A 15,603-nucleotide genomic window follows, 5' to 3' on the forward strand; every position below is an offset into this window, starting at 1 on the left:
ATCTAAATTCGATGAGTTACGTATTTAAACCGAGGTAAACTTCAATTGTTTATGTGATAGCCTAGGCCTAATGGACAATAACTCACATGTGATGCTATAACCGACTCAGAAGTGAAACAGATTTTTCAGACACTTCTGCTATTCAGTTTTGAGCTTTCGCTGCACATAGAGCTATAAAAAGTAGTAGTGGACGTCAATTGTGTTACTATTTTTTTCAGCGTCTGATCTGAATCAGGAAAAAAGAGACATTTGCAAGTGTCATGTAAATTTTGTGCAAATCAAACCCGCCCTGCATGAAACAGAGCAAGTCCTTCCGTGTCATCTTATTTGTAATGAGTCTGTGACTGAACGAGTCAAAAACGTCTACCGCTTACGACCACGGATGATCCGTTTAAAATATCGGTATATCAGATCTTAGATCGGAGAAGTAAAAGGAAATTTGCATCTAAAGCCTTGGAGGCCCAAACCACACTTCAGCAGGACCATCAAACCCCGCCCCTCGGTCAACAGTAGACCTGTCTAAAGTGCGACAGGTGCGTGGAGAGATCAGCACCTTTACAGCTGCGGGAAAAGGAGAGGGGGCATGATTTTTTGTCGACTATAAAAACCCGACACTGGCCAGGCTGATTCACAGGACCCGCAGGTACGGAAACGAGCATGTCGACTGAGGCCCCCCATCAGAACAACATGGATATGAAACTACAGAGGTGAGCCTGACAGGTAAAACTTAACAAATCTTAAAGGGATTTTCTCAAACCGTAGATAAATGCATTAGGGAAAACGCATTTCCCCCCTTATATTAAACTATTCTGCAGAATGTTTTTTACTTATTAATTCGAATTTAATATCAAAGTAAACATCTATTAAAATGCTGTAGCTTAGTAAGGGCAGGGAACATGCATCGTAAAAGACAAGAAATAAATACAATCTGAAAACGTTTAGTAAAGTTAAATGAAAGGTAACACTTTACTAAAAATAAGGTTTCATTAGTTAACATGAACTATGACTTCTGTATTTATTAATATTTTACTGTAGTTAGTTAATTTCAACATTTACTACTACATCATTAAAATCAGATTATATCTGTTAACATTAGTTACACTGTGAACTAACATGAACAAACAATGAACAGCTGGATTTTTATTAACTAACATTAGCAAAGATTAATAAATACTGTAACAAAGGTTCTACTCACTGTTAGTTAATATATCAATTGATGTTAACAAAGAGACCTTATTGTAAAGTGTTATCCATCATGCAGTGGAAAATGAATTGCATTTTCAACCAGTTAAACGTAATTACTGCTAAGAAATCCTAGCCGAAACTAAAACTCAAGTAGGAATTGTGTCTGGATGGAAACAAATTTTTTATTGTAACATTATATCAGTGTATTGAATATAACATGAATATATGGTAATGCGAGAATATCCAGTTGAACTGTTTTACTTATCTATCTTTTCTTACTTGCAGGTAAACGGCAGGGAACACGCCTGAAAAATGAGATGAATGGATTTTTGACGGTAGTTTCTGGAGTTTATCACAGTGCGCCTTCGATGGATACAACTGCACTTGCTTTACGTTGAGCCACACGCACAATACATGTGGATACAGTTTTGTTCGTTCGGCTCGCGTTAAGCAAGTGCAGAACTTCTTCGGTGCCAGACTCCTGTGACCATTTTTGGATTAGAAGCAAAAAATAACTGCTATGCTCTTTTGTTTGGAATAGTTTTTGAATGGAAAATAAGAACCCAAAACCTCATAAATGTGAGATTTGTAGAAAAAAAATTAATGAGCCACAATTGATCATCTGTCTTCTGAAATAGTCATGATTTACAATGCCACCTGTTATCCGACAATGTTTGTTGAGCGCTCCACTTCCTCTCTTCTGTGCCATGGTTTTAAATGCGTGAACTTCTTGCATATGCTGCAGTGATGTAATGGCAAAATAAAGTTCTTAACTCTACAGTGTTTGTATGTTGAGTTATCACACGTACGCCAGCCTGGTAACTGTGGAAGCATATGATTGCTATGGAAATCTAGAAGTCAGTGGAGAGTTTGATGTGCAGAAGGGGTAATGGGTAATCTGCACTAATAGGTAACAGGTAAAACATTAACTAGAGGAGCCTGGACTCTTTCTTCCCTCCATCAGCCTGACCATCTGCTCCTGGCTGTTTCACACAGGCTCACATTGAGTCACCCTGGCCTCCATATCTCTCAAGTCAAATTCATTCAAATAAATTACCATTACTAAACCAACTCTTCTGGATAACACACATAAAGCCATTCAACATCTGTGGCTGTTGTTTGGTTAGCAGTGCATCATTATAGCACACCCCTGATGTATTTGTCTTTATTTACCATACAGATGCATTATATGAACTGTTATAGTGTGAGGCACATTGTTTTAATTTCACATCTGTTGCTACTACAAAGCTCACAGACTACTCAAGACTACTAATAAAACATAAGCGGTTTAGCTGAAAGAGAACCGTCGTTTGTAGCAGATGTGAAATCTGAGGGCTGTTATTAGATCAGAATTTTGTGTTCTGCTGTGATGATGCTGAGGGCTATACTGCGACTAAAGAGACTCCAGGGGCCATGTGTTTCAGCCAAAGACCATTACAATACCGCTAATGAAATATGCAAGTGCCTTCAGGCTGCTTCACAGCCTGTGATTGGTCATGGAAGTATCTTCAATATCAGCAATTAAACTGAGAAAGATTGAGGTCAACATTCATACAATATGCCTGGAGCAATTTGGAAGAGTCTTTTGTCTGAGATGTTTGTTTACTCTCTCTGGCAAACAAACCTAAACACACCTACATACAAACATGAACATGCACACACATATACAGTAAGCTCTATACTGCTCTAAACAGTCTTAAAACATTCTCAATTTGAATTCTGAATCTGAATTTTCAGCAGCCATTTCTGCAGTCTTCAGTGCCACGTGATCCTCCAGACATTATTCTAATATGCTGATTTGGTGCTTAAGAAACATTTCACATCAATGTTGAAAATGGTTGTGCTGCTTACGATTGTTGTGGAATATTCTTTGATAAATATAGAGTTCGATAGAACAGAATTTATTTGAAATATAAATCTTTTGTAACATTATAAATATCTTTATGAATGTCATCATGAATGTCTGCCACTTTTGATCAATTTAATGCATCATGCTGCAATAAAAGTATTATTTTTGAAGAAAAAATTCATTTTTGAACGTTAGTGTGTGAGTGACACACACACACACACACACACACACAGACATATATATATATATATATATATATATATATATATATATATATATAAGAAGACTTCAGATGCAAAAGCCTCTAAGTCCGTCTGACATTTTTCTTAAAAATAAGCATTTTTGTCAGGCTTCTATGTATAGGTTTCTTCCGTATCGGTACATCTGAATGGGCTGAGGCTGGGATTTAGTGGGTTTGAAGTGAAAGTATTTTATGAAAGTATACTATATGCGGAGAGCATTCACTCAGCAGGGCTATCATTATCTCATTTTTGACCAAAGTGGCTTTTAGAGGCTTTTGCATCTGAACTCTAGCCTGGATGCCAGCCGAACTTAGCCCCGCCCACAAAATTTTTACTCGGGCAGTTCGGTCTGGAATTGATCGGTAGAGAAGTAATTATCCCCGAACAGAAACTGTTCGGACCAATGAAATTGTCAGGGCGGGCTTTAGATGATGATGGACAAATGATCAACATTAACGTAATCAACCACGTCATCAAAAGCCGCTTGGGTTGAATTTGTTCTAATCCTAAACGGAGAACTTGTTCGTATATGCATTCACCTTTACTATTTCTCTCAAAAATGATGATCGTGTTGGTAAGTACTCTGTGTATCCTTAAATTCTTTTTTTTACAACACCGGCAAAGATCGTTTACATGTTTTTCTTCTAATGTTAGGCTACTTATTCCAGCGTGCGTGCAGACAGGGTTGCCAAGTTTTTACAACAAAACCCAATTGCTAACATTCCTCAAAACTAGCCAAAAACAAGCCCAATAGCTTTCCAGGGGGGGTCTTCGGGAAAAAAAGGCATTTGAGGGGTAAAATATGTGTTATTTTGGCAGGGCTGGCAGCTAAAAATCGCATTCATGGGTTTGTATATCACATAATTGGGGTCGCTTCAACCCGCGGACATGGCAACACAGTGCAGTTGAGTTCTGTTGACATTTGACAAATAACGTTATGCGTCGCTCCGTTGCTCTGATTGGTTGTAGGTCTATCCAATTGAGATCTTTCCTGGTTCGGTTGAAACACGCCCCATAATCACAGCCCAACGGAGCAGTATCAGACTCATATTCTGACTAGAATTGAGTATGACGACGTCAGGCTATCTGAACTCTTCATATATATACAGTGAGGAAAATAAGTATTTGAACACCCTGCTATTTTGCAAGTTCTCCCACTTAGAAATCATGGAGGAGTCTGAAATTGTCATCGTAGGTGCATGTCCACTGTGAGAGACATAATCTATAAAAAAAAAATGTTTTTTTAACTATTTATTTGTATGATACAGCTGCAAATAAGTATTTGAACACCTGTCTATCAGCTAGAATTCTGACCCTCAAAGACCTGTTAGTCTGCCTTTAAAATGTCCACCTCCACTCCATTTATTATCCTAAATTAGATGCACCTGTTTGAGGTCGTTAGCTGCATAAAGACACCTGTCCACCCCATACAATCAGTAACTCCCAACTACTAACATGGCCAAGACCAAAGAGCTGTCCAAAGACACTAGAGACAAAATTGTACACCTCCACAAGGCTGGAAAGGGCAATGGGGAAATTGCCAAGCAGCTTGGTGAAAAAATGTCCACTGTTGGAGCAATCATTAGAAAATGGAAGAAGCTAAACATGACTGTCAATCTCCCTCGGACTGGGGCTCCATGCAAGATCTCACCTCGTGGGGTCTCAATGATCCTAAGAAAGGTGAGAAATCAGCCCAGAACTACAAGGGAGGAGCTGGTCAATGACCTGAAAAGAGCTGGGACCACCGTTTCCAAGGTTACTGTAGGTAATACACTAAGACGTCATGGTTTGAAATCATGCATGGCACGGAAGGTTCCCCTGCTTAAACTAGCACATGTCCAGGCCCGTCTTAAGTTTGCCAATGACCATTTGGATGATCCAGAGGAGTCATGGGAGAAAGTCATGTGGTCAGATGAGACCAAAATAGAACTTTTTGGTCATAATTCCACTAAATGTGTTTGGAGGACGAAGAATGATGAGTACCATCCCAACAACACCATGAATGGGGGTGGTAGCATCATGCTTTGGGGGTGTTTTTCTGCACATGGGACAGGGCGACTGCACTGTATTAAGGAGAGGATGACCGGGGCCATGTATTGCGAGATTTTGGGGAACAACCTCCTTCCCTCAGTTAGGGAAGATGGGTCGAGGCTGGGTCTTCCAACATGACAATGACCCGAAGCACAGAGCCAGGATAACCAAGGAGTGGCTCTGTAAGAAGCATATCAAGGTTCTGGATATTTTTTTTTTATAGATTATGTCTCTCACAGTGGACATGCACCTACGATGACAATTTCAGACCCCTCCATGATTTCTAAGTGGGAGAACTTGCAAAATAGCAGTGTGTTCAAATACTTATTTTCCTCACTGTATACAGTGCTGTAATTGTAGTTGGTTACTGATTCCAAATTACATGACAAAAAGTTAGCAACATAACCCATTACATATAAAATATTGGTTCACCCAAAACATTTTAAGGGGTCATGAACTGGCTTTTTAAAAAAAATGTATACTGTTGTCTGAGGTCAACTTATGAAGTTTGTGTGTTTTTTACATTCAAAAACATCATAATGAATAAGTAATAGGCTATTTTCTGCCTTGGTTTTGAGGCTCTCTGAAAAACACTTATTTGATGGGCGTGCCGCACTGAAGACTTGGAAGTAAACGCCCACGGCTAGGATTGGATAAGATTTGCATATTTTATGATCTTCAGCTGTCTGTCCCAGGAATAGTCTGGGGGAAATGCTCAGAGGACTCTGAATATCAAAATATCAAACAAACACAATGATTAAATCACACACACACACACACACACTCTTGCGGACACACACACACACTCACTCGCGCGGACACACACACACGCACTCACACTCACTCACTCACTCGCGCGGACACACACACTCACTCGTCGCGCGGACACACACACTCACACGGACGCGGAGACACACACACTCGCACCTGGCCCATAACATTACAAGTCCGATCACGAGTGAACCAATTCAATAACACCTTCTCCACCCTGTGACAGCGTGCTAAGGTATGTAATCAATAGATTTGCAAAACTAACACATATAAAAAAACATGTTTTAGCCTACTCACATAAGTGTGTGTTCAGAAGGAAGCATGTGCAGGGACGATCCTTAGCACACGAGTCGGTGGGCAGGCTACAGAAGCATATTTATCTGTAGAGGCGGCGTCTAGGTCCTATTACGTAAGAGATCCGCATATTCTGAGAGCTCTTGTTTTCTGGGCCTGGTGTCAATAAAAGCTTTTCTTTGACTAACAAGGAAGTTTTCAGCTCTGAAACTTACATGATATTCTTACATTACCACAACCTTTTATATATTAAAAGCTCAAGTGAAAGTTGATTTCTCAGTTCATCACCCCTTTAATTCTGTCATTAATTATGTTACTCCAGTCTGTCGTTCTAAACCCATTAGACTTTTGTTCATCTTTGAAACACAAACAACGATATTTTAAATGAAATCTGAGAGATTTCTGTCCCCTCCATTGATTTCACGAGAAGAGAATAAGAGACAATTCCGCTTTATATGATGGACAGATTTCATTTAGGCTTTTATTCACATATAAACATATATCAATGAACATCAGATATGGTAAATGGAAGCTTGTGTTTGCTTGACATGCGAGAACCAATGAGGCTTGTTCTCTTCTCACACATCAAGCCTTTACGGTCGAGCATCTGTTTATGTTCGCTGATGAATGTTTATATGTGAATAAAAGCCTAATTCAATATGCTCATCATATAAAGCGACCAAGTCTCTTCAGAAAATTTGGACTAAACCGCTCGATTCATTTGGATTCGTTTTACGATCTCTTTATAAACTTTTTGAAGCGACAAAGTGGTATTTGCGTGGACTGTCAATGGAGGGACAGAAAGCTCTCAGATTTCATTTTAAACCGTCATTTGTGTTCCTAATATACACTAAAGTCTTACGGGTTTGGAACGACAATATTTTTTTGGTGAATTACAGTAACCCCATTAAGGTAATAGGATTACTTTTAGATTACTTTTTTTTACCTAACTCGTTTATCATATTGATTTGAATAGGAAAATATTGATATAAAAATTCAAAGACAAAGAAAATATTTAGCATTCTTTGTTATCAATAACATGAAATGCATTAAATATTAGGCCTACTTTATGCCAGGGTTTCCCAGACCGGGGTTCGTGATTTTAATGAAAAGCTATTAAGTAAAAATTTTAAATTAAAAAATAAATGAGTAGCCTATTTTACGAGTTATGATTACAAGTAATATAATGCATAATATATTATATTACAAGTATTTACACACATACACACACAACCGTACTTCCATGCATGTGACAGAAACACACACAAGCAAACAAACAAACAAACAAAAAACACACTAGACGGAATCGACACAGAAAGAGTGAGAGTCACAGCATATTTGTTGGTGTTGCAGATGTCTGAGTCTGAGCTGTCAGGGCCTGTTTTTCACACACAGAGCAGGATTAGTTTCCATGGTGGCAGTGAACATGTGGCAGGTGGTTTTTGCCCTCAGCTTTGTACTACCAGCAGAAAAAGGCACTAGTTTTGTCACCATTTATGAGGAAATCCTAAAAACCAACAGTCATAAAACAGAAACTACATTTTGGAGAAGGTTATTTTGCATATGTAAGGTTACAAATTGCATATGTACATAGAGAAAAACAATGAATACATTTAATTTCATTGATATTTTATAATAATTTTTTTTCTGTTCTATTTTCCCCATTCCAGTAAACATATCCATACTGCAACTTCTTTGTCTGTTGCATTTACATAAGAGATAGAATCTTTAAAATGAATGCAAATGAGAAATTTGGCAGTGAAATTGGTGTAACTGTTGTGCTGCGTGTCTGTATGGAGGATATTATATTCAAGGTGTGTGTAAACTTCACCGAGTATAGTTCCAAGGACAGGTGACCGGTTAACAGCCCTGGAGATGTGCGTCATCCAGACAGCTCTTGTTTTCCAGAGCCTACCTGACAACATGGAGATGCTAATGCCATCTCACAGAGACGCAGAAAGAACAGGGGACGAAGAGTGTTACCATGGAACAGATGGATTTATGAAAGAGGCACACACACACAGCGCTTGCATACTATCTGACCCTGTCGTTCACACACGGAATGAGATACACACTAATAAACATTCATCACACACACAGGTATAGGGTGTAGCACGCAGACAGCAGGAGTGGGGGCAGATGTGTAAACACTACCTGTTTGTTCTGTGTAATGGCTGAATGACTGGGGAAGTGAGAAGCAGGTGATGGTCCTGCTGGAACACTGAGCTCCATATAATACATTCAAGCTACATGTGTCAGCCTCGGTGGGTGAAGTGAATGATTCTCATGGTAAAACAACGGTAATAAGAGAGTGTTTATGTACAGTTCATGCTCTACTATACTAATCATTTTACCACACAATGGCTGAATCCGAAATCGCCCCCTATACCCTCAAATAGGGCATTATTTGAGAGGACAGTCATTTGTAGTGGTGTCCGAAACCATAGTGGACGTTATTGAGTAGTACACTCACATTGCACCGCGATAACAAGTGTGCAGCCGATGTACACACAACGGCTGTCCGACTTCACACACTCGTTTTCATTCACTCCTTCAAGTGAACTATATTAGTGGACTAACGTAGGGAATAGTGGATGAGGCTTTAGGGGGCAATTTCGGATTCAGACATTGTTACAGAGCCCTAACTATCTTAATCTGGTTCATAAAGAACTGGCTGACTCACTGAACTACTTTGAATGGTTATCTGTGTGTGTGAGAGAGTAAGCTGGCCTGTGATGTAAATGGACTAATTTTACTGTGAAATGAATGCTGTAGTGATGCAAGCAGAGATGTGATTAGCCTGCGGCCTTGACTGAGTTCGCCAACTCCTCTGTCTCACACCAATAGAAGCACACAAACACCTCTCACTTATTTCTACAAGTACATAATCCATGAGCAAACATACATTTGAGTTTTTGATGATCACAATGTTATTAGAATAAGGTTGTATTAGATAACATTTGTTAATGCATTAGTTAACATTAACTAACGACGAACAACACCTCTGTTCAGCATTAGTTCATCTTTGTTAACGTTAGTTAATAAAAATAGAGCTGTTCATGGTTTATTCATGTTAGTTCACAGTGCATTAACTAATGTTGTAAAGATTTTAATAATGCATTATAATAATGCAAATGTTGAAATTAACATTAACAAAGATAAATAAATGCTTTAAAAGTGCAGTTCATTAGTAGTTCAAGTTAACCTAATGAACCTTATTGTAAAGAGTTACCCAAATCAGTATATATAGTATGCTTTTTCTAAAAACAAATATACATTGTCCCATTTTGCACAATGTCAACTGCTTCAGTAATAAGACTTTGATTAGTAGTGTTATAACCCTCCCTGTCTGGTTAGTCATTATAATTGTATATTTAAAAAAAAAAAGTTTTTTGGTATAGTGGTGAAAAACTTGAGTGGAGGAGAACCTGCTGATTTAAATGAGACCCGTTAAAATTATTATTATTTTAAAAAAAAAATGTAATAATGAATTGGAGTTTTTTCAACTATGGCCACTTTTGGTCCTGCACCCAGTGTACTGAATTACTGTTATGTCATAGCAATGGCCAATATATGCATTACAGAAGAAAACTCTCGTTTTTGTCATTAATAATGTCATTTTTAAAATTATTTTTATTTGTTACTATAAGAAAATTCCCCTTCAGTAGCATTTTGTTATGAAAATAATGGTAGTGATAGTTTTTTTTTGGGAACAAAATGGGTCAGAGCTCCATTTCATGTAACCTAAACATGGTTAAATAATTGTCATACTTGTATATTTGGAAAAACACATACAGCTTGTTTGGAAATGACACACATTAAACATATTCTGCTATCAAGAGATATTAACCTTGTTTTTGTTCTTTACACATCACATCTCATATTTCATCTCAAGCATGGATTTTATTGAGAGTGATGTCTTCTTGGTAACCAAGTACAGTAGAGTTTTTGAAAATAATAATGAAAAATAGTAGGGTCCTTGTTGTTGTGGTAATGCAGTGGGATAGCTATATTTGATATAAATCATCTTCACAAAAAAATATCAAAAAGGTTTCTCTCCTTAGATTTTCATATGACTGAATGCCTAGGTCTGAGATAGATGTAAAACAAAACCTACTATATATACAAAAGGCATTTCAAAAGTTTCCAAGACACTTGGTCACATATTGTGATATATAAGTAATAATTAAAAATAAAAACTAACTCCCCCAGGACATAAAGTTAAAGAAACACTAATATAACAGATATTAAATAAAATAATAGCAGAAGACAAATGGTGCTATGCTAAACAATATAATTCATTGCATTATAAATTGATGACAATACAAAGAATATTAAGCATTTTATGCTTCGCTTTTTTCAATTTAGAGTGAATTGCTGTGCTCTCTCAGAACAGTACTTTTTAAGTGCTTGACAAGCTTGTTTTTAACAAGAGCGTTTAGCAAGTTCCCATTATGTTTCACTATGCTAGAATGTGCTTGAAGAAAAAAGAAACGCAGGGTTCATCTCTAGGTGGTACAATGACTGTACCTCCATAAAAGATGAGGGCCATAGACCAACAATACCTTTTGTTTGGACTCTCACAATAGTGCATCATGTTCCTGAAACTCTGAGAGGAGACCAAATCATGGATTGATCGTCCACTGTAATAAACAACAGCATTAAAACGAGATGCCACTAATACGGTTGCTGTAAATATATTTTAGCTTGACGACTGCTTGGTTGATATCTTTATTTGCAGATTGCCCTAAACACATGAGCAAATGACAAGAAGCTAAATGGAAAAATAAAAGCTTCCTTTCGCACTGCTGTTTTACCATTTCTTAAAGGGATAGATCAACCAAAAATGGAAATTCTCTCATCATTTACTCACCCTGATGCCATACCTGATATCACTTTCTTTGTTTCAGATAAACACAAATGAAGATTTTTTTGGGGGAAAAAAATCATTGTGAGTCCATATAATGAAAGTAATTGGGTGTTTCTCGGTCAACGACTGAAAAACTACACAGCATTTTTTTTGCGAGCTTCAGAACACACTTATGAAGGTCTCATGAAGGCTTGTATGACAGTATTGCAATTATTTATAAATTAAAAAAGTTAAATTATATAGACACCTATTGTTTCACATCATTGATTCATCCACTGGGGTCGTATGGATTACCATCATGATCGCTGTGTGTGCTTTTTCAAGTATTAAATGAGCAGTAAATGATGAGAGAATTTTCATTTCCCTGTAAACTATCTCTTTAACGGGACTCCATGAATCTACAATAAGGTTTAACTGTATGGATGGGCCTTGTTTTTTTTGATGAGTCAGAAATTGAAGCCCCCTGTTAGACAATAACAGGACTTAAGCTCTCTTTTGACACATGTTGCTGAGCTAGCAGTCCCTCTGCACATTCTGCAGTAACTGCAGTGACAGCGGCTATATAAACACCCCGCATTGGACCGACCCCCAACGTTTATTACGCCAAATCTCTCCCACAACAGCATGTGAGTATGGGTCGCCGTCATGCTGCCAAAATCAACATCATAACTAGCTTCATGAAAGCGGATTTAACTGTGAAAATGGATAAACTGATGCTCAATCGTTCTGACTGGACACAATCATCATGGATCTTCATGAATGATGGGGAATAGAGGCCTTTGTGAATCTTTCAATGGACTGAAAAGTCACCCATTTCTGGTGGTTGCTAAATGAATTTTCAAAGCAATGTTGGAACTGAGACATTTCAGCCATCGCTGGATTCATGAGGCCCCTATTATCTATGATTGCAAACTTTTAGTGCAGATAGGCATCAGTTTGTGAATATCATGTCTGATATAGACACCTTTCTCTTGACGCAGCTTCACCAAAATGGCCTAATGGAACAAAATGTGTTTATTCTAAAGTGACCTAAAACAAGAATGCACGTCTCACATTATTGCTTTTGACAACTTGATGTTAACAGTAATGGCCTGAGGTCATAGATTAGGCCTGAATTGTTGTTGATAGTAGTGCTTGTGATCTGTCAGGTGAGGGCAGGTGGTGTTTTATTGTTAACCTTATCCCTTAATGTTGCCGGTAGCTGGAGAGAGCAGACAGGCGGCCATCATGAATCAGCGAGAGCAGATGGAGCAGAGGGGGCAGTGGAGGATCACTGTGTGGGAAGAGGAGAACTTCCAGGGCAAGCGCTGTGAGTTCATGCTGGAGTGTCCGAACATTCTGGACAGGGATTTCCAAAAGATCCGCTCTTTCAAGGTGTACAATGGCCCGTAAGTGATTTTTCCTTTTACATGTCTTGCATGTGCACTCTAAAAAATGCTGGGTTAAAAACAACCCAAGTTGGGTTGAAACTTGCAATCGGGTTGTCTTTACCCAGTGAATGGGTTGTTTTAACCCAGCGGTTGGGTTAAATGTTTGCTTAAAACAACCCAATTGCTGGGTTAAAACAACTTTGCGAGCAATCAAGTTTGTAAATATATTAAGTGTATGTATGTATGTATATATATATATATATATATATATATATATATATATATATATATATATATATATATATATATATATATATATATATATATACACACACAATTACTATGTATATATTAACAAACTAATCGCGATTGTGTGTGTGTGTGTGTGTGTGTGTGTGTGTGTGTGTGTGTGTGTGTGTGTGTGTGTGTGTGTGTGTGTGTGTGTGTGTGTGTGTGTGTTTGTGTGTATATATATATATATATAACAACATTTTGTTAGATGCGATTAATTGCATTTAATCGCACTAACATATATATAGTGCGGTCAAATCGATTAATCACGATTAATCGATTTAATTGCACTTATTTTCTAATTATGAATTACTATGTATATATCAACAAACTAATACACACACACACACACACACACACACACACACACACACACACACACACACACACACACACACACACACACACACAATCGCTATTAGTTTGTTGATATATACATAGTAATTCATAATTAGAAAATAAGTGCAATGAAATCGATTAATCGTGATTAATCGATTTGACCGCACTATATATATGTTAGTGCGATTAAATGCAATTAATCGCATCTAACAAAATTTTGTTATATATATATATACACACAAACACACACACACACACACACACACACACACACACACACACACACACACACAACACACACACACACACACACACACACACACACACACACACACACAATCGCTATTAGTTTGTTAATATATACATAGTAATTCACGGTTAGAAAATAATTGCAATTAATCAATTAATATCAAATTGATTAAGTGTGATTAATAGATTTGAAAGCACTATATATATATAGTATTATATATATATTAGTGTGATTAAATGCAACTAATCGCATCTAACAAAGTTTGTATATATATCTATATCTAACAAAAGTTTGTATATATTTATGTGTGTGTGTGTTAGATGCGATTAATTGCAATTATAAAATTTTACTGCACATTTTTTTTGTGGGAGATAATATAAACATTAATCCTAATGTTTGCAGCTGGGTGGGTTATGAGTACCCAGAGTATCAGGGCCAGCAGTTCATCCTGGAGAAAGGAGATTATCCCTGCTATCAGGCCTGGAGCGGAAACAGCAGCTACCGCACTGAGCACATGCTTTCCTTCAGACCCATCAAATGCGCTGTGAGTTATATGCATTTAACTGTCTCATTTATTTCCATTTCATTTTTTTAGCACAAATCAAATTTGTTTGTGAAATATCACAAAACCAATAGTTTTATCAATATTAATATTGATAAAGGCATTGTATGATATAAACAAAATAAGCTTAAAATCTACCAGCTGAAATGCAATGTGCACATAATTACATTTTTTAAAAATGATATCTTGCATTTGAAATACAAACCTTTCAAAATATACTTTATTCATCCTCTTTCACCACCAGAACCACAGTGATAGTAAAATTACCCTGTATGAGTGTCAGGACATGATGGGACGCAAGTTTGAGATGTGCGATGACTATCCTTCTCTTCAAGCCATGGGCTGGTGCAATAAGGAGGTTCCTTCTATAAAAGTCAACTCTGGAGCGTAAGTCATCCTCCATTAGCCTATCTATAAGTTATGTTTGTATTATTCTCTCTGCACACAGATTTATCTCAACAATAATATGTTCTTCTTCATTTTACGGCAGCTGGGTGGGCTACCAGTTTCCAGGTTACCGTGGATACCAGTATATCTTTGAGAGAGACAGACGTCAGGGAGAATACAGGAACTATAATGAGTTCGGCACCCAGGCCCACAGCAACCAGATCCAATCAATGCGCAGAATTCAGCACTAACTCCGCCCCCACTCTTCTCCCATTGGCTACTGTGAATAAAGTGACAGCATGATATGAGACGAAGTAGGCAAATAAACGCTTTTTAAACTCCAGAAAAAAAGAGTGTGCTTGTCGCCATTCCTTTAACTTATCAAACCCGTGCCAGAAAATTGAAAGTTAGGTCGTTAAAATCTGGAGTGTAATTATTTTATAACAAATCAAGATGGAATACAGCTTATAAGGCTACCCGAGCCTTTGTACTTATAAAGATTTAACATATTGTTAACAGAGCTCTTTGATTCAGATTAGATTAGAACAGATTTTTAATTTAATTTATTTATTCTTTTTTTTTTCTTAATGTCAGACATAGAATGTATATTGTTCTTGTCGGATTGTATTTTATTTTCAATAAACAAAAGCACGAGATGATGGCTGTCAGTGTTTCTAGTGTGTTGTGAGATATTGTCTTTTGCTGCTCAAAACGTGTATTTATTATGATGATTCAGCTTTGGTTATTTGAACATGACATGAAAGCTGGTTTAAAACTCTTGTTTGGTCAGATAAAATTTAAGATATGATATTTTGAGAATAAGTAATTCGTCGAGAGCTGTCCACGGTGCTGATGTCTTCTAACCGCATCATAGAGCATTTAAGAGACTAACAAGGCATTCATATTTGGGGATCTATTTACTGGCAAGGTTTTTTTCTTCGTTTCTAAACTTCACAGACATTTCCATTGGATTTTCATCTAATTAAGCTAAATATGAAAATAAAGAAGAATTAAGGAGAATATGAAAATGTAGTCAACATCCCTGACGGAAGAAGGACTAAAGCAAGGCGGCTACAGCCCAACAAAACACAATCGGTTTCAAAGGTCTAGCAAATATAGTATTTTAATTAGCGAGGCTCAGTCAAATGTCATGATCTAGTCA

General features: G+C 37.3%; 1 protein-coding gene across 1 annotated transcript; it reads left to right on the top strand.

The window, feature by feature from the left end:
• Positions 1-12,449: 12,449 nt before the first annotated feature.
• cryba2a (crystallin, beta A2a) lies at positions 12,450-15,112 on the top strand. The gene is made up of 4 exons (XM_079840637.1): positions 12,450-12,630; positions 13,895-14,036; positions 14,299-14,441; positions 14,545-15,112. The coding sequence occupies exons 1-4, from the start codon at positions 12,470-12,472 to the stop codon at positions 14,690-14,692; spliced, it is 594 nt and encodes a 197-aa protein (XP_079696763.1). The 5' UTR covers positions 12,450-12,469; the 3' UTR covers positions 14,693-15,112.
• The last annotated feature ends 491 nt before the right edge of the window (positions 15,113-15,603 follow it).

Source organism: Gobio gobio (genome assembly GCF_949357685.1).
Source record: "Gobio gobio genome assembly, chromosome: 17".
Classification (NCBI taxonomy): Eukaryota; Metazoa; Chordata; class Actinopteri; order Cypriniformes; family Gobionidae; genus Gobio; species Gobio gobio.

Bases quoted from the DNA above. Each gene is read 5' to 3' on its own strand.
- cryba2a (XM_079840637.1), top strand. From the start codon at position 12,470: ATGAATCAGCGAGAGCAGATGGAGCAGAGGGGGCAGTGGAGGATCACT. The intron at 12,631-13,894 runs GTAAGTGATTTT...TAATGTTTGCAG, and splicing joins TTCAAGGTGTACAATGGCCC to CTGGGTGGGTTATGAGTACC. The intron at 14,037-14,298 runs GTGAGTTATATG...TTTCACCACCAG, and splicing joins TCAGACCCATCAAATGCGCT to AACCACAGTGATAGTAAAAT.